Genomic DNA, 20,104 nt, shown 5'->3' on the forward strand with positions numbered 1-20,104 from the left:
AAACATCTAATTTAATTTCAAGAATAATTTCTGCAGACAATATATTTTTGTCCACACTTTACAACTGATGTAACAGGTCTTAGGGGATTACTTTATGTTCTCAGGGCCAAAAATTAATGTGTGGTATAGACCAGACTCAATTCTTCTGAGAACTGAGCCCAAAGACTCAATTTCCCCCCTCTACACTCTCTTGGAAAAGGCAAACTTCATGCCCTGAAGTCTCTCCCTAGGGAGAGAGGGGACCTGCAAGATGTGAAGTTAAAGCTAGATTTGAGTGCTCATGGTAGCAAGTGGTGTGGGAGTTCGCAGGAGCCAGACATACTCTTCTTGGACCATAATGTGCTGTTGGGAGAGGCTGACCCAGTGCACTGGCAACTCTGGTGATGGAGGCTGAATAAGACTTTTCTACTTCCCCTCTGGAACTATGTATGAGCAAGGAGGAGCCAAGAGTGTCCCTGAGATCTGGGTCACCCTCTCAGGTGGCTCTAGCAGCTCAGTCCCTCTAGCTCCTAAACAGGTTCATCCCCAAGGTCTGATAGAAATTGGTGGCCATTAGTCTGCTTTGATTCTTTCCTTAACCAGGAGCTTAGGGACTTCCCATGAGTCCTCTCTGAGGTTTGTAAAATGGTTATCTCCTGCCTGTTGCCCTGGAGCTCAAGGACAGTCACAGAGAGCTCATGAGGTCATGGGCTCACAAAGGCTTTCTTCTTACTTTTTGTTCCTGGTGTTCTAAACAGAAGCTGAGGACCCAAGAAACTGTATTAGAAGGTACCTTAGTTCACTAAGAAGTGGCACAGGTCAGAGAGAGCTGGGAATTCTAGGTGGGCAAAGTGTGTCTCTGTGTCTAGAGTTCTACATATGTATGGGTCTGTGTGGTGTTTCCTTGCTTGTACAATGCAGATATAGGTATGTTTTGTTCATGAATTTTGTGTGTGTGTGTGTGTGTGTGTGTGTGTGTGAGTGATTGACTGCTGGTCTTATCCTTTTCCTCTCTTAGACAAGGGCACAGAAGTCTAAATAAGTGTTGCCCCCTTAAACAAGTGCAGGGCATCTGTGTCTGTGATCTTGGGTCTCCTCAGTCCCTTTGAGATCAAGTATTTGCCCCCTCTCTTTTCTATAACTCCCATATTTTCATCCTTGGACAGACATCATAGTTAAATGAGATTGTGTAGTCTGAAGAGAAACGCATGTGCTCCCCAACCTGGGGGAGAAGTTTCATGAATTTACTCATGACCAGCAATAGGTGAGAGGTCTTAAAATGTCACCTCAGTGTTTGATTATGTGTAATACCGCATTTTGTTTATAAGTCATATTTTATATGGTTCCAAATGTTTAGAGTGTGTTGTTGTTATTGTATGTTTCATGTACTTATCTTAGGGTCCTCTGGTTCTTTTCTATGAACTCAACTACTTTTTTAACTGTGTTTCAACAGTGGTCATATGTATATTACTGCATTAAGCATGTGGGTTCACATGCATTTCCAGTCCTGGACATGTGTTATATACCAATGGGTATAAGCTCAGTGTCTGCAGTATAGTAGCCTGGGGCCCAAACTTCAGTCTGGCTCTTACATATTTTGTGATCTTAGGAAGTGACTTCATCTCTCTGAGCCTCAGATTCTTCACTGGCAAGGGAAAGGTAACTATTCTTTCTTCATTATGCTATTTTAAGGATAAATGAGACAATGCATACAAATCATTCAGCACCATGCCTGTAACATAATAGGTGGAATGGAAGGAATTTTTATTAGCTTTTCCTGAATCTGATGTTCGTGTCACAAAGGTTCCTATTTCACCATTGTCTAGAGTAGGACAGGTAGAATTCTGAGAAAACAGATCCATTTAAAGGCTCCCTCTCATACTTCAAGGTCACAGTCTGACCTCCTTTCCATGGCTATAGGCCCAGTTGTCTCCATCTAAAGGTCCTGCCTGAATCAAAGTTCATGGTTGGTCCTAGCCCTCTTGTTTTCCTCTGATTTCTCAGTAAGGACTGACACAGGTTATGGCAGTGAGCAGGCATGCCTCCACATAAAAGTCAAGTCACTTTCCTTCTTGGTAGCCATGAACCAAGATACCTGTGTCCCTAAGCAAGGTTGTGGTCCTTAAGGAGGACTCACTGTCTTGCTCCTACACTTGAGTGAGAATGTCAGTCTTGATTCTTTTTTCGAGGGTATGTGTTTTATCCTAACCTTTAGTCTAATGTCCAAATAGATAATAAATCTAGAATCTACCACCAATGAGTAGAGTCAAGGTGGGTAAGTCAGTAATCTTTTTAGTTTCAGTTGTTATATCTATAAAATGAGGACATGAAGTTTGCCTTGTGTACTAAACAGTCCCTAAATATACACTTGCTGTTTTCAGAGAAGTCAAAGCATGTGAAAATCCTTTGTAAATTGTATAAACATGAGTGCTAAATTTTTCTTAGAGGGAGTTAAGGACATTTTGGACAAAGGTAGTTGACACATAACTTCTCTGGACATTCTAATGAGAGTATGATTTCTACGCAGAGTGGTTAAAAGTATGCACTCTGTCAGACATATGTTGTGATTCTATCTATTGCACTTAATTGTGTGTACCTTTGCACATTTAAATAATGTACATATTTGTTGTCTCACAGTTAAAATGACTATAATGACACCATTTGTAAGGACTATGGTGAGGTTCTGTTTGAAGGTATATGTAAAACACTTGAAATAGTGCTCGGTGCTGTTCTTAATGTTGGTTTGGAAAAACTGGATGGACATTTTTGGTAATAGGGAATTTTAAATAACTTAAAACAGGCAGAACCCAACCAATTGTACTGAAAGACTGTGATAAAGCTTTAGTAATTCTGTTCCAACTTAGGGATCTTTGCATCTTTGTTTTTTTTTTTTTTACTATTTTTATTTTATTTTTTAAATTTCTTTTCAGTGTTCCAGAATTCATTGTTTATGTACCACACCCAGTGCTCCATGCAATGCATGCCCTCCATAATCCCCACCAACCTCCCACCCCCCGCCCCTTCAAAACCCTCAGTTTGTTTCTTAGAGTCCACATTCTCTCATGGTTCATCTCCTCCTCCAATTTCCCCCAACTCCCTTCTCCCCTTCATCTCCCATGTCCTCCGTGTTATTTGTTATGCTCCACAAATAAGTGAAACCATATGATAATTGACTTTCTCTGCTTGACTTATTTCACTCAGCATAATCTCTTCCATCCCATCCATGTTGATACAAAAGTTGGGTATTCATCCTTTCTGATGGAGGCATAATACTCCGTGTATATGGACCACATCTTCCTTATCCATTCATCCATTGAAGGGCATCTTGGTTCTTTCCACAGTTTGGCAACTGTGGCCATTGCTCTTCACATCCCTTTTAAAAGGAAATGACACATACCTCTTTCCTGGTGCCCATTTCACATTTTGATCTTAGTAAATTATTGGGGCTTGAACCTAGCTTGATATAAAGATATAGACTTCCTGAACATAGAGATTTCGTATTTCTTGCTCACTACTGTGTACTCAATATGGGATGAAGTGTTTTTTTTTTTTCAATAAATATTTGTTGAGTAAAGAATAATTGTCCTTTAGCTGTTTTCCAAAAAACTGGTAAATGTGCAGTTTCATGTATCATTAGAGCTAGAGATGGGCAAATTATCTCATGCACCAACAGTTGTGAAAAATAAACAGAAAGGTAGTTAAAATTAAGAATTTTCATAGAAAGGAACTTACTAAAACATTATGACATGTTGACTGACCTTCCCTATTTTCCCCAGTTGCCAGAAGAGATAAGAACAACATGAGAAGGGAGAACAAGAGCAGCGTGCCTGAGTTCCTCCTCCTGGGGTTCCCCATCCAGCCAGAGCAGCAGGGAGTGTTCTTCGCCCTGTTCCTGGGCATGTACCTGACTACGGTGCTGGGGAACCTGCTCATCATTCTGCTCATCAGGCTGGACTCCCGCCTCCACACCCCTATGTACTTCTTCCTCAGCCAATTGGCCCTCTCTGATATTTCCCTTTCATCTATTATAGTTCCAAAGATGCTCATGAACATGCAGACTCAGCAACAATCCATTCACTATGTGGGGTGCATTTCTCAGATGTATTTTTTCATACTTTTTGGTTGTCTTGACAACTTCCTTCTTGCAGTGATGGCATACGACAGGTATGTGGCCATCTGTCAGCCACTCCACTACACCACTGTCATGAGGCAGGAACTGTGTATCTCATTAATAGCTGGGTCCTGGTTCTTCTCTTGCATTCATGCCCTGTTGCACACCCTGCTCTTGGTCCGATTATCCTTCTGTGCTGATAATACCATCCCCCACTTCTTCTGCGACATCACTGTGCTCCTGAAGATGAGCTGCTCAGACATCTTTCTCAATGAACTGGTCATCTTTACTGAAGGAGGAGTGCTTTTCATCCTGCCCTTGAGTAGTATCTTGGGCTCATATGTCCGCATAGGGACAACTGTCCTGAGGATCCCCTCTACTAAGGGACTCTTTAAAGCCTTTTCTACCTGTGGCTCCCATCTTTTTGTGGTGTCTTTATATTATGGGACACTTGCAGGTGTTTACTTTTTCTCCACATCATGGGACTTCAGTGACAAAGACATAATTGCTTCAGTCATGTATACAGTAGTTACCCCTATGCTGAACCCCTTCATCTATAGCCTGAGGAACAAAGATATAAAACAGGCCCTAGAAATCTTTGTCAAGAGGGCTAACTTTTAAGTGACAATTACTAAATCCAGTTACTGCAGTCATGCAATGGAGATATATCTCCTCAAACTATAGTATGATTGGCAACTCTATGTAACTTAAAACAAATATACATTCTGCTGTCATAGTGTTGTTAATATGTCCACCATGTCAAGTTTGTTACTTGGTTTATTAAATATCCTTTACCCCTAATTTTTTTCTCCTTGTTCATCATCTCTTATATGTGCAAAATCTTATGTGAAACATGCTGCACAATTGTAATTGTGGATTTATTTTTCCACTTTTAGATATACTCAGTTATTGCTTGTGTATTTTATAAGCTGTCATTGAGGACATGCAGATTTAACATCATGATCTGCTTCTATGTACTGGTTCTTTAATACAGTGGTGTGCTGAAGCTGGCTTGCATTGGTTTCAAGCTGAAAGTGAACATCTCTTTCAACTCCACATTTAATGACATCACTTTGGTAGATTGAAATCAGCCATACTGGAAATAATTACACTATGGTAATTGTCAAATGCTACAAAGCAAGGCTTCTCTGAGAGCTATTTTTATTCATTTAACATCACACTACTGCATTTATAAATAGGAGATGTTTCTCTTTATCTCTAGCAGCAGCTCCTGGCTTAACATCTCATCTACTTCTTCTGATTATCAGTATAGATGTGTCAGCTTTCTTTTGGTTAGCATTTACATGATATGTCTTTTTTTAATTATATTCAGTTAGCCATCATATAGTACATCATTAGTTTTTGATATAGTGTTCAACAATTCATTAGTGTGTATAATACCCAGTGCTCATCACAACATGAACCCTCCTCAATACCCATCACTTGGCTACCTATGTGGTATTTCTTTTCCATCAATTTCCTTTAAACTGTTCTATGTCCTTATATCTGTGAGACATTCCTTGTTAGCACTGTGAAGTTAGGTTTCATTTCATTTCATTTCATTTCATTTCATTTATTTCATTTTTTCAGTATTCCAAGATTCACTGTTTATGCACCACATCCAGTGCTCCATGCAATACATGCCCTCCTTAATATCCACCACCAGACTCACCTAATGCCACACCCCCTCCCCTCCAAAACCTTCAGTTTGTTTCTCAGACTCCACAGTCAATCATGGTTCATCTCCCCCTCCGATTTCCCCCAATTCACTTTTCCTTCCCTTCTCCTAATGTCCTACATGTTATTCCTTATGATCCACAAGTAAATGAAACCATATGATAATTGACTTTTTCTGCTTGACTTATTGCACTCAGCATAATCTCCTCTAGTCCCATCCATGTTGATACAAAAGTTGGGTATTCATCCTTTCTGATGGAGGCATAATATTCCATTGTATATATGGACCATATCTTCTTTATCCAGTCATCTGTTTAAGGGCATCTTGGCTCATCTTGGCAATTGTGGCCATTGCGGCTATGAACATTGGGGTACAGATGGTCCTTCTTTTCACTACATCTGTATCTTTGGGGTAAATACCCAGTAGTGCAATTGCAGGGTCATAGGGTAGTTCTATTTTTAATTTCTTAAGGAATCTCCACACTGTTTCCCAAAGTGGTTGCACCAACTTGCATTCCCATCAACAGTGTAAGAGACTTCCCCTTTCTCCACATCCTCCCCAACAACTGTTTCTTGTCTTGTTAATTTTGGCCATTCTAACTGGTGTAAGGTGGTATCTCAATGCGGTTTTGATTTGAATTTCCTTGATGGCTAATGATGATGAACATATGTCCATGTATCTGTCAGCTATTTGTATGTCTTCTTTGGAGAAGTGTCTGTTCATGTCTTCTGCCCATTTTTTGACTTGACTATCTGTTTTGTGTGTGTTGAGTTTGAGGAGTTCTTTATAGATCCTGGATATCAGCCCTTTGTCTGTAGTGTCATTTGTGAATATTTTCTCCCATTCTGTGGGTTGCCTCTTTGTTTTCTTGACTTCCCTTTGTTTTGCAGAAGCTTTTGATCTTGAAGTCCCAAAAGTTCATTTTTCTTTTATTTCCTTTGCCTTTGGAGATATGTCTTGAAAGAAGTTGCTGTGGCTGATGTTGAAAAGGTTACTCCTTATGTTCTCCTCTAGGATTTTGATGGATTCCTCCCTCACGTTGAGGTCTTTTATCCACTTAGAGTTTATCTTTGTGTATGGTGTAAGAGAATGGTGAAGTTTCATTCTTCTATACATAGCTGTCCAAGTTTCCTAACACCATTTATTGAAAAGATGTCTTTTTTCCACTGGATATTTTTTCCTGCTTTGTCGAAGATTATTTGACCATTGAGTTGAGGGTCCATATCTGGGCTCTCTACTCTGTTCCACTGATCTATGTGTCTGTTTTTGTGCCAGTACTATCAACATAGTACTACAGCTTTGTAGTAAAGCTTGAAATCAGGCAACGTGATGCCCCCAGTTTTGTTTTTCTTTTTCAACATTTCCTTAACAATTTGGGTTTTTTTCTGGTTCCATATGAATTTTAGGATTGTTTGTTCCAGCACTTTGAAAAATGGAATTTTGATTGGGATGGCATTGAAAGTATAGATTGCTCTGGGAAGTATAGACATTTTAACAAAGCTTATTATTCCAGTCCATGAGCATGGAATGCTTTTCCTCTGATCCATGAGCATGGAATACTTTTCCATCTTTTTGTATCTTCTTCAATTTCTTTCATGAGTGTTCTATAGTTCCTCGAGTAGGATACAACAGTACATTAAAAAGATTATCCACCATGACCAGGTGGGATTTATCCCTGTGATGCAAGGGTGGTTCAACATTCGCAAATCAATCAATGTGATAGAACAAATCAATAAGAGAAGAGAGAAGAACCACATGGTCCTCTCAATTGATGCAGAAAAAGCATTTGACAAAATACAGCATCTGCTCCTGATTAAAACTCTTCAACACATAGGGATAGAGGGAACATTCCTCACCTTCATAAAATCTATCTAGGAAAAACCCACAGCGAATACCATTCTCAATGGTATTCCCTTTGAGATCAGGAACACGACAAGGATGCCCAAACTCACCACCATTGTTCAACATAGTACTAGAAGTCCTAGCAACAGTAATCAGAAAACAAAAAGAAATAAAATGTATTCAAATTGGCAAGAAGAAGTCAAACTCTCTCTCTTTTTGCAGATGACATGATACTTTATATGGAAAACCCAAAATATTCCACCCCCCAAACTACTAGAACTCATACAGCAATTCAGTAATGGGGCAGGATACAAAACTCAATGCACAGAAATAAATTGCTTTCTTATACACTAACAATGAAAATATAGTAAGGGAAATTAGAGAATCAATCCCATTTACTACACACCAAGAACCATAAGATACCTGGGAATAAATCTAACTAAAGAGGTTGTGTTCTTTTTTTTGGTATTCATAATCATTGTATTTCTGGAGAATTTGATCTAGTAACATTTAATATGATATACTTGAATTTATATTTTTCATATTACTATGTTTTCTTTTTAAAAATTTTATTTAAATTCAATTAGCCAACATATAGTACATCATTAGATTCAGATGTAGAGTTCAGTAATTCATCAGTTTATATAACACTCAGTGTTCATCACATCATGTGCCTCCTTAATGCCTGTCACCCAATTATCCCAATCTGCCACCCACCTCCCCTCCAGCAACCCTCAGTCTGATTCCTATTGTTAAGAGTCTCTCATGGTTTGTCTTCCTCTAATTTCTTCCCATTCTATTTTCCCTCCCTTCCTCTATGGTCCTCTGCCCTGTTTCTTTCTGCCCTGTATATTACACATATTAGTGAAACCATATGATAATTGTCTTTCTCTGACTGACTTATTTTGCTCAGTATAATACCTTCTGGTTCCATCCATGCCAATGTAAATAGTAAGATTTCATCCTTTTGATGGCTGAGTAATAGTCCATTGTATGTATACATATATATCACCTATTCTTTATCCATTCATCTGTCTATGGATATCTGGGCTCTTTCCATAGTTTGACTGTTGTGGACATTGCTGCTCTAAACATTGGAGTGCAGGTGCCCCTTCAGGTCACTACATTTGTATCTTTAGGGTAAATACCTAGTAGTGTAATTGCTGAGTCATAGGGTATCTCTATTTTTAACTTCTCAAGGAAATTCCACATGGTTTTCCAGAATGTCTGAACTGCAAGATCCCAGGCACATACTTTCATCCTGGCCCTAGACCTAACCCTAACCCTAGATCTGAGGAAAAAAAAATAAGATGTGTTACACACAGACAGACAAACACACATGCATGCACACACACACAAACACACACACTAAGATGTGGAATACACACACATACAAGCACACATAATGGAATAATATTTAGCTATCAAGAAGAATGAAATACTGCCATTTGCAATAACATGGAAGGAGCTAGAGGCTAAGTGAAATAAGTCAGTCAGAGAAAGACAAATACCATATGATCTCGTTCACATGTGGAATTTAAGAAACAAAACAAAAGAGCAAAGAGGAAAAAAATGTTAAACATAGTGGGTGAAGTTTTAATAAGAAATAAGTTATGGAGTTGGGGGAAATTGGAAGGGGAGGTGAACAATGAGAGACTATGGACTCTGAAAAACAGTCTGAAGGGTTTGAAGAGGTGGGGGGTGGGAGGTTGGGGAAACCAGGTGGTGGGTATTAGAGAGGGCACTGATTGCATGGAGCACTGGGTGTGGTACAAAAACAATGAATACTGTTATGCTGAAAATTTAAAAAAATGATTAAAAAAAAGAAATAAGTTATGGTTATATAATTTTAAAGTATCTACTCAAATGACACTAATTAATTACAAAAGTTAAAATAGTGACTTTACAGTAGAGAACCACCTTAACCAATTGATCAAGAATAAAATAAATCAAAATCAAAATCAAAAATAAAATAAAATAAAATAAAAAAGAATAAAATCACTAGTCTGATATCATGAAGCCAGTTTCACAGGAGAAGTCAACACCACAATTCCACCTCAGCACTGGAGTCTCATGTCATTTTAAGGCGGAAGCAAGTGATACCAGTTTTCCAAGGGTCATCTACTATTTCTGCCACAGTGAACTATTACAATTTGGCTGTATCTTGGTGTAGTAATTTATCCCTCTACACTTATCAAGATCTACACTCAAAGAGGGCAAGGTCTTTGCCTTTCTTGTTTATGTCTACATTCTCAGCCCTTAGTAGAGATCCCGATACAGACTCAATGTTCTGTGGAACAATGGCTGAATAAAACAGCAAATGCCCTCTTACTTTATGCAATGAGATCTTGGCTGCCCTTGGGTGAGATGTTTTCCTGGAGCCAGAATGGGACAGAGTGAAGGTACATGCATTCATAGTTGTAAGAAATTTATGAGTTTAGTTAAAAATTTATTCCCCCCCCCAAAATTACAGTATGAGATGTGATAGTTCTTTTTACATTTCTGAGATTCCCCAAACTTCTTCATTCCTAGCATATAGAAAGGCAGTATGAGGTCAGAAAACCAGAACTGCTTGTCCAAGTTCCTCCTTCTGGGCTCCCCCAACTGGCTGGAGCAACAGGGCATGTTCTTTGCCCTGTTCCTAGGCATCTATCTGACCACAGTCCTGGAGAACCTGCTCATCACACTGCTCATCAGGTTGGACTCTCGCCTCCACACCCCCATACTTCTTCCTCAGCCACTGGACTTCACAGATGTCTCCTTTTCATCTGTCATTATTCCTAAGATGCTGATAAACATGTGTGCTTGAGATCAGCCTACCCCTATGCTTGGTGCATTTCACAAATGTATTTCTTCACTAATTTTAGTTGTATCGACAGGTTTCTTTTCACAGTGATGGCATTTGACTGGTATGTGGCCATCTGTTACCCTCTCCATTACACCACTATCTTGAGGAATGAGCTTTGTATCATCCTAGTGGCTAGGTCCTGGTTTTTATCTTGTACCCATGCTCTGCTGCATACCTTCTTCATGGACTGGTTGTCCTGTGCAGGAACTATTGTACTCCACTTTTGTAATCTTGCTGTTGTACTGAAGTCCTCCTGATTGACACCTCCTGCAATAAGCTGCTTATTCTCATTGGGGGAGGACTGATCTTTATCTTGCCATTGAGTGGTATCTTGGGCTCATAAATCCACATGGCAGGTATCATTCTTTTTTTTTTTTTTAGATTTTATTTATTTATTTGACAGAGCTCACAAATAGGCAGAGAGGCAGGCAGAGAGAGAGAGAGGTGGAAGCAGGCTCCCTGCTGAGCAGAGAGCCCGATGCAGGGCTCGATCCCAGGACCCTGGGAACATGACCAGAGCCAAAGGCAGAAACTTTAACCCACTGAGCCACCCAGGCACACCAGGCAGGTATCATTCTGAAGTTCCTCTCCTTCAAAAGAATCTTCGAAGCCTTGTCTACATGTGGCTCCATCTCTTTGTAGTTTTTTTTTTTTTTTAAAGATTTTATTTATTTACTTGACAGACAGAGATCACAAGTAGGCAGAGAGGCAGGCAGAGAGAGAGGAGGAAGCAGGCTCCCTGCCGAGCAGGGACCCTGATGTAGGGCTTGATCCCAGGACCCTGAGATCATGACCTGAGCTGAAGGCAGAGGCTTTAACCCACAAAGCCACCCAGGTAACCCTATAGTGTTTTTATACTATGGGACAACTGCTGGTATTTACTTTTTCCCTTCATCAGGCAACATACTTGCTTCTGTGATGTACATGGTGGTCATCCCCATGCTAAACCTCTTCATCTATAGCTGAGGAATAAGGACATGAGAGATGATCTTCAGAAATTCTTTAGAGCCAAGGACACCCCTTGGTATTGTTTTTTTGTTTTGTTTTGTTTTGTTTTTTTTGCATTTTGCTTCATATATATTTTATGTGTATAGGCGGTTTTTTAAATTAATTTTTTATTTTTTCAGTGTAACAGTATTCATTATTTTTGCACCACACCCAGTGCTCCATGCAATCCATGCCCTCTCCAATACCCACCACCTGGATCTCCCAATCTCCCACCCCCCCCCCCCGCCCCTTCAAAACCCTCAGATTGTTTTTCAGAGTCCATAGTCTCTCATGGTTCACCTCCCCTTCCAATTTCCCTCAACTCCCTTCTCCTCTCATTCTCCCCTTGTCCTCCATGCTATTTGTTATGCTCCACAAATAAGTGAAACCATATGATAATTGACTTTCTCTGCTTGACTTATTTCACTCAGCATAATCTATTCAACCTTGCTGTTACGAGTACTCATGGGGGCTGGTAATTTGGGCATCCTCTCTTATAAGTGGTTTGTTCTTAGTCCTTTACTGCTGTTTTATCAGCTAGTCTATTTTTTCTTATTGGTTTCTAGAGTTCTTTATGTATATGTATATTCCTGGATATAAACCCTTTGCTGGATATATGTGTTCAGAATTTATTCTTTTGTAATGTGGCTTTCTTTTTCTTTTTTGATTTTTCAAGTTTTTTTTTTAATTATGTTCAATTAACCAACATATAGTATATCATTAGTTTTTGATGTAGTGTTCAATAATTTAAGGCTTGCCTTTTCTTTCTTTCTTTCTTCCTTCCTTTCTTTCTTTCTTCTTTCTTTTTTTTTAAGTTTCAGAGGTAGACTTTTTAGTGATTCATCAGTTGCATACAACTGATGCATACAACCAGTGCTCATTACCCTCCTAATTCCCATCACCCATTTACCCCATCCCCCATCCACCTACCCTTCAGTAACCCTGTTTGTTTCCTATATTTAAGAGTCTTTTATGGTTTCTTTCCCTCTCTGCTTTCTTTCTTTCTTTCTTCTTTCTTCCTTTTTTGGATTTTATTTATTTATTATTAGAGAGAGAGAGAGAGTGTGAGAGGGGGAACACAAACAGGGGCGGTGGGAGAGGGACAAGCAGGCTGCCCACTAAGCAGGGAGCCTGACTCAGGGCTCAATCCTAGGACCCTGGGATCACTACCTAAGCCCAAGGCAGATGCTTAATGACTGAGCCACCCAGATGTACCACCCTCTCTGTTTTCATCTTATATTATTTTCCCTTCTTTTCCTCTATGTTCATCTGTTTTGTTTCTTAAATTGCATATATGAGTGAAATAATATATTTGTCTCTCTCTGACTTATTTTGCTTAGCATTTTTTGCTCCCTTTTTCATAATGTTTATGTGTCTTTTGATGAATTATATATCTTAATGTAGTCATTATATATTAAGATTATATATCTAATGTAGTTATATGTATTAATTTTTTTCCTGTGTGACTAACTTCATATCCAATTTAAGAAATTTTTATTTTCCAAAAGAAACTGAAGTTATGGGTCATGTGGGTGGCTCAATGGGTTAAAGTCTCTGCGTTTGGCTCAGGTCATGATCCCAGGGTCCTGGGATCGAGCCCTGCATTGGGCTTCTCTGTTTAGTGGGGAGCCTCCTTCTCCCTCTCTCTGCCTGCCTCTCTGCCTACTTGTGATCCCGTCTGTCAAATAAATTAAAAAAATCTTAAAAAAAAGGAAACTGAGGTTATTCCCTTAAGTTTTTATCTTAAAAAAGATTCTTCTTTGGGGCACGTTGGTGGCTCAGTCTGTTAAGTGTCTAACCCTTGATTTCAGCTCAGGTCGTGATTTCAGGATCATGAGATTGAGCCCTGAGTCAGGCTCTATGCTGAGCATGGAGCCTGCTTAAGATTAATTGGAAAACAATCTGAAGGGTTTGAAGAGGTGGGGGGGGGTGGGAGGTTGGGGGAACCAGGTGGTGGGTATTAGAGAGGGCACGGATTGCTTGGAGCACTGAGTGTGGTACAAAAACAATGAATACTGTTATGCTGAAAATAAATTAAAAAAATGATTATAAAAAAAAGATTAATTGGCAGTAACCTCTTTGACATTGGCCACAGCAACTTCTTTCAAGACATGTCTCCAAAGGCAAAGGAAACAAAAGTGACTTCATCAAGATCAAAACCTTCTGCAAAACAAAGGAAACAGTCAAGAAAACAAAGAGGCAACCCACGGAATGGGAGAAGATATTTGCAAATGACAGTACAGACAAAGGGCTGATATCCAAGATCTACAAAGAACTCCTCAAACTCAACACACAGAAAACATAATCATATCAAAAAATGGCCAGGTGGTGGGTATTATGGAGGGCATGTATTATATGGAGCACTGGGTGTGGTGCATAAACAATTAATTCTGTTATGCTGAAAATAAATAAATAAATGGGCAGAAGACATGAACAGACACTTCTCAAATGAAGACATACAAATGGCTAACAGACACATGAAAAATGTTCATTATCACTAGGAGAAAATATTTGAAAATTATATGTATTTTTAAAAGGGTCTAGTCTCCACTTGGAATAGATATAAAACTTCATACACAAATATCCTATGCTCTAGTGCATGTGCTGTAAAGGCAGGAAGAAGAGCAGCGCACATGCAGTGAAACTTGCCATCAGAGAACAGGTTGTGAGTAAATAAAGAGTTCACATGGCTTCCATGCTTTACCGGGTACCAGACAACTCTAGGCCAACTTCTCCCCTACCTTTTCCTCAAACTCTCCCTTCTGTTTGACCCTGGCATCCTGGTACTGTTGGCACTTGGAAACCAGGTCATTCATGCTGCTCTTGGCCTTGGTGAGCTCCATTTCATCCATGCCCTTGCCTGTGTACCAGTGCAGGAAAGCCTTGCACCTGAACATGGCCATGAACTTCTCTGAAACATGCACTTGAACAGCATCTGGATGGTGCTTCTGCTGACCATGAAGGTTGCAGACATTTTTGGCTCCTGGCGCTGAATGTCACAGATATCTATTTTCACGTTTTGGGATTCATATTCATTCTGTTGCATGTGGATATCCTATTTCTCAACACCATTTACTGAAGACTATCCTTTACTCATTGTGTATACACTTGATTCCCTTGTCAAGGCTTAGTTGATGGCCTATTTATGGTTTTATCTCTGGGCTTTGTATTCTATTCCATGGTCTATATGTTTTCATGCCAATAACATATTGTGTTGATTACTATAGTTCTGTATTATAGTTTGAAGTAAAAAATGTGATGCCTCAGGGCACCTGGGTGGCTCATTCAGTTAACTGCCTTCAGCTCAGGTCATGATCTCGGTCCTGGGATAGAGCCTCCTCTTGGGCTCCCTACTGACAGGGAGCCTGCTTCTCCCTCTCCTCTCTGCTCATGCTCCTTCTTTCTGTCTCTCTCTCTCAAATAAATAAATAAATAAGTAAATAAATAAATAAATAAATAAATATCTTTTTTTAGTAAAGGTGTGATGCCTCTAACTTTGTTCAATTTTCTCAAGATTGCTTTGGCTTTTGTGGATCTTTCCATTCTCTAAGAATGGAAAAAATGGTGGTGGTGTATGTGTTTTAATACATTTGGGGGGGAATCAGTGGTGTGGGAGTCTATAAGGGCAGTACTACTCTGTCTGGGCCTTTCCATGATGTATGGAGAGACAGAGTCCATTGCTGTATTCTTCAAGTCAAGGGTGTTCATGGCCTCTCCATCTTCTCATGACCAGGCAGAGGGGAGGCTAATATGTCACTGACACTAGGGACACTTTTCTCCAGGGACTCTTGTGGTTCACCCCCTTTTGGTCCCTGCACAGGATCCATCTCAAGAGGGAGGCAAGAAATTGGGCAATTAGTTCTGTTGGCTTCTTCTCTAACCAGAAGCTTGGGGTTGTGTTCCCCTGGGTCTTTGTCTTATTGGTAAATGTGAATCTTTCTGCTCATTGTTCTAGTGCTTGTGAATATGCATGAAAGGTGCTAAAGACCCTCAGCCCAGGGAGGCATAAGAGAGAAGTATTCAGGTAGCAGCCGGGACCAGCAAGAATTGTTATAGTTTGGAACAAGGTGGGGAACATCACTAGACCTAGATATGTGCATTTGAGGACTAGGAGACAATGTATTTATGTTGCTTGTGTTTTTAGAGGCTGACTTCCACACTGACCTCTATGATGCTGTTAGCCACATGTGGCCATAAAATTAAAATTAACTGATATTAATTGAAATCAAAATTTTGTTCCTCAGTTGCAGTAGCTCTATTTCAAGTTCTCAGTAGTCACAGGGGGCTAGTGCTGCTATAGTGGACAACATAGATATAGAGCATTTCCATCACTGTAGACCATCTTATTGAATAGTGCTGATAATAGATCATGGAAAGCTGGAAATCTCCTGGCAATGCATATATGTGTGCTTGTGTGTGCTTGTGTGGGTGTGTATATGTTGTTTCTGTTTAGGTTAATTGTATGTTGTGTTAGACTACAAGTGATTCTTATTGTGTGTAGTGAGGTTCTGTGTGTTGTGTATGTGTGGTTTGTGAGTTGCCTGGATGACGGGATGTGGTGTTTGCATGATTTTTTAAACATTTCTAGTGCGGTGCAATTGATAGAAAAACTACAAAATTAACATACGCAATTTAATGAGTTTGGACATATGCATATATATTTGAAGTTATCACCACAATCAAAGTAACAGACATATCCATCACCTCCAAAAATTTCCTTGCATCCCTGTTTTTTTTTTAATTTTCAGCATAACAGTATTCATTGTTTTTGTACCACACCCAGTGCTCCATGCAGTCTGTGCCCTCTCTAATACCCACCACCTGGTTCCCCCAACCTCCCACCCCCCACCTCTTCAAACCCTTCAGATCGTTTTTCAAAAAAACTTAAAATGAGATCTACTTTTTAAATGAATTTTTAAGTGCACAATAAAGTACTGTGGACTACAGGCACCATGCCATAGAGCAGGCCTCTAGAACTAATTCATTCAGGTACTGAAACTTGATATCATTTGAGTAACAGCTATACCTTTTCCCCCTCCTCCCCTTAGTAACTACTATTTATTCTTTATTTCTATGAGTCTGACTTTTTTGGATACCTCATAAAAGTGAAATCATAGAGTATTTGTCCTTATGGAACTGGCTTATTTCACTTAGCTTAATGTCCTCTGGGTTCATCCATGTTATCACAAATGGAAGGATTTCCTTCTTTTCTAAGGTGGAATAATATGCCATTGTATGTTTATACCACATTTTCTTTACCCACTCTTCTGTTGATGGACATTTGGGTTGTTTCTATAACTTCACTATTGTGAATAGTACTGCAATGAGCATGGAAGTGCTTTTGAAGTTGCTTTGAGATCTTGATTTCAATCCTTTATAAAGGTATATACCCAGAAGTGGGAAGCAAGATCATGTGGTAGTTCTATTTTCAATGTTTTGGGGTAACACCATACTGTCTTCCATGGCAGCTGACCATTTTACATCCCCACCAACAGCATTAGAAGGGTTCCTTCTGTTTGTTTGTTTTTTTTTAAGTTTTGTGTGACAAAATGTTTCATTTTAAAAATGAAAATAAGAAAAAAAAATGAATATAAGTTCTATACTTTCAACTGGAGATGAGTATAGGTCAGAGAGGGCCAAAGCATAGCACCTTGGGTTTGTTTCTGTGTTACTCTACGTGTCTGTTTTGTGTGTGCGATGTGTATGCACTTGACCTGGGGAAATGGTTCTACAGCCTGACTCCTCTCTTGTCTCAGCTCTAGACACAACAGGAAGCTCCAAGGAAAGTCCTTTTTAGGCAAAGTTGATGGAAATTTGTCCATGTGGTTTGAAGGCTACTGAAATTCTCCAGGCCCCCCCAAATTTCTTCATTGACCTTCAGTGATTTCCATATTTCCACTTTGGGTAACATGGTGTTGTTAATACTGGAACCTTGTCTAGTTACTCACATGACTATGAATTCTGGCATAGCTCCTTAGGCCAATGACATCCATAATATATTGTTCTCTGGGGCCACATCATTGGGCAGATTCTCATGTCACTCACATTGCATGTATACTCAGAACTTAGCCATTATGAAGTGCAGGCATGAAGGGGAGAGAAAGAATGGCAAACATGAAGGAAGTTATTTATTGGCAAATTTGTTAAAAATGTGGTGAATTAAGTGCTGTGGATGTTCTGATCACCAGGGATCATGGTCTGGGCCTTCGCTATTTCCCTGGATATGGGAGAGATCACAGAAGTAAAGACACGCTATCAGGAAGCTACTTGATCTTCCCTGATGGCCTATATACACCTCTGTTTTCTTTAATTCCTGACCTATGATCTTCATGCTGCCAAAACAGTGAGTTTATTTATTTATTTATTTATTGGTATTGTTTTATTTAAATTCAATTAGCAAAGGTATAGTGCATCATTAGTTTGTGGGGGTTTTTTTTATAAATTACATGGCCTTTTTACACATTTATTTTTTTTTTTTATTTGACAGAGAGAGATCACAAGTAGACAGAGAGGCAGGCAGAGAGAGAGAGAGAGAGAGAGGGAAGCAGGCTCCCTGCTGAGCAGAGAGCCCGATGCGGGACTCGATCCCAGGACCCTGAGATCATGACCTGAGCCGAAGGCAGAAGCTTAACCCACTGAGCCACCCAGGCGCCCCTTTTTACACATTTAAATTGAGGACTTTTTTTTTTATTTTACTTTATTTTTTATTTTCAGCGTAACAGTATTCATTGTTTTTGCACCACACCCAGTGCTCCATGCAATCCATGCCCTCTCTAATACCCACCACCTGGTTCCCCCAACCTCCCACCCCCACCCCTTCAAAACCCTCAGATTGTTTTTCAGAGTCCATAGCATTTATTTATTTTTTTCTTCTGTTTATCTTACATTTCTTTTTTTATTTTTTTATTTTTATTTTTATTTCTTTTCAGTGTAACAGAATTCATTGTTTTTGCATCACACCCAGTGCTCCATGCAAAGCATGCCCTCCATAATACCCACCACCTGGCTCCCCCAACTTCCCACCCCCCGCCCTTTTTGATATAATATTCAATGATTCATTAGCTGAATATAACACTCAGTACTCATCACATCATGTGCCCTCTTTAGTCACCTTCCTTTTGAATGTGCCCTTTACTCATTTTTTTTTAAAGAATTTTTTTAGGGGTGCTGGGGTGACTCAGTCATTTAAGCAACTGCCTTTGGCTCAGGTCATGATTCCAGTGTCCTGGGATCCAGTCCTGCATCGGGTTCCCTGCTCAGCAGGAAGCTGGCTTCTCCCTCTCCCTCTGCCTGCCACTCCCACTGCTTGTGTTCTCTTTTTCTTTGTGTCAAATAAAGAAAGATATACAAATGGCTAATAGACACATGAAAAAATATTCATCATTAGCCATCAGCGAAATTAAAATCTAAACCACATTGAGATACCACCTTACAGCAGTTAGAATGGCAAAATCTGACAAGGCAAGAAACAACAAATGTTGGAGAGGATGTGGGGAAAGGTGAACCGTCTTCCACAGTTGGTGGGAATGCAAGCTGGTATAGCCACTTTGAAAAACAGTGTGCAGGTTCCTCAAAAAATTAAAACTTGAGCTACCCTATGACTCAACAATTGCACTACTGGGTATTTACCCTGAAGATGCAGATGTAGTGAAAAGAAGGGCCATATGCACCCCAATGTTCATAGCAGCAAAGGCCACAGTAGCCAAACTGTGGAAAGAGCCAAGATACCCTTCAATGGACAAATGGATAAAGATGTGGTCCATATATACAATGGAATATTACTCAGACATCAGAAAGGATGAATACTCAACATTTGCATCAACATGGATGGGACCGGAGGAGATTATGCTGAGTGAAATAAGTCAAGCAGAGAAAGTCAATTATCATGTGGTTTCACTTGTTTGTGGAACATAGGAATAGCATGGAGGATGTTAGGAGAAGGAAGGGAAAAATGAAGGGGGCAGGGAATCAGAGGGGGAGATGAACCATGAGAAACTACGGACTCAGAAACAAACTGAGGGTTTTAGAGGGGAGGTGGTGGGGGAATGGGTTAGCCCGGTGATGGGTTTTAATGAGGGCAAGTATTGCATGGAGCACTGGGTGTTATTATGCAAACAATGAATCATAGAACACTACATCAAAAACTAATAATGTACTGTATGGTGACTAACATAACACAATTTAAAAAAGCAAGAATAAAATTTTAAAAATTTTATAAGGATTTTTAAAAAGATTTATTTATTTATTTTGGAGAGACGGGTGGGGGGCATGGAGAATACAAGCTGGGAGAAAGACAGAGGGAGAGGGAGAGAGGGAATCCCAAGCATACTCCTTGCTGAGCTCAGAGCCTGATGCAGGGCTCCATCCCAGGACCCTGAGATCATGACTTGAGCTGAAACCAAGAGTCAGATGCTTAACTGAGTGTGCCACCCAGATGCTCCAAAAGATTTTATTTTTAAGTGATGTCTATACCCAGCATAGGGTTTGACTGAGATCAAGAGAGGCATGTTCCACTGACTGAGCCAGCCAGGTACCCCTAGAGTCAATAATTTATTAACTCTTATTTATATATTTTCTAACTTAAAACATTTTTATTGTGGTGAAATATATAACATAAAAATTGCAATTTAAATCATCTTTAAGTATACAGTTCTGTGCC

At 39.7% G+C, this 20,104-nt stretch overlaps 1 protein-coding gene and 1 pseudogene across 1 annotated transcript; both read left to right on the forward strand.

The window, feature by feature from the left end:
* Positions 1–3,778: 3,778 nt before the first annotated feature.
* Positions 3,779–6,927, forward strand: LOC125084035 (olfactory receptor 1J4-like; the record flags this gene model as incomplete). The annotated part of the gene is made up of 2 exons (XM_047701122.1): positions 3,779–4,684; positions 6,907–6,927. Coding segments are annotated over exons 1-2 (927 nt in total), but the record flags the coding sequence as incomplete, so codon positions are not given.
* Positions 6,928–10,158: 3,231 nt separating this feature from the next.
* On the forward strand, positions 10,159–10,801 carry LOC125083012 (olfactory receptor 1J4-like; annotated as a pseudogene).
* Positions 10,802–20,104: the final 9,303 nt, after the last annotated feature.

The sequence above is a fragment of the Lutra lutra genome, chromosome 13 (assembly GCF_902655055.1).
Source record: "Lutra lutra chromosome 13, mLutLut1.2, whole genome shotgun sequence".
NCBI classification, from domain to species: Eukaryota; Metazoa; Chordata; class Mammalia; order Carnivora; family Mustelidae; genus Lutra; species Lutra lutra.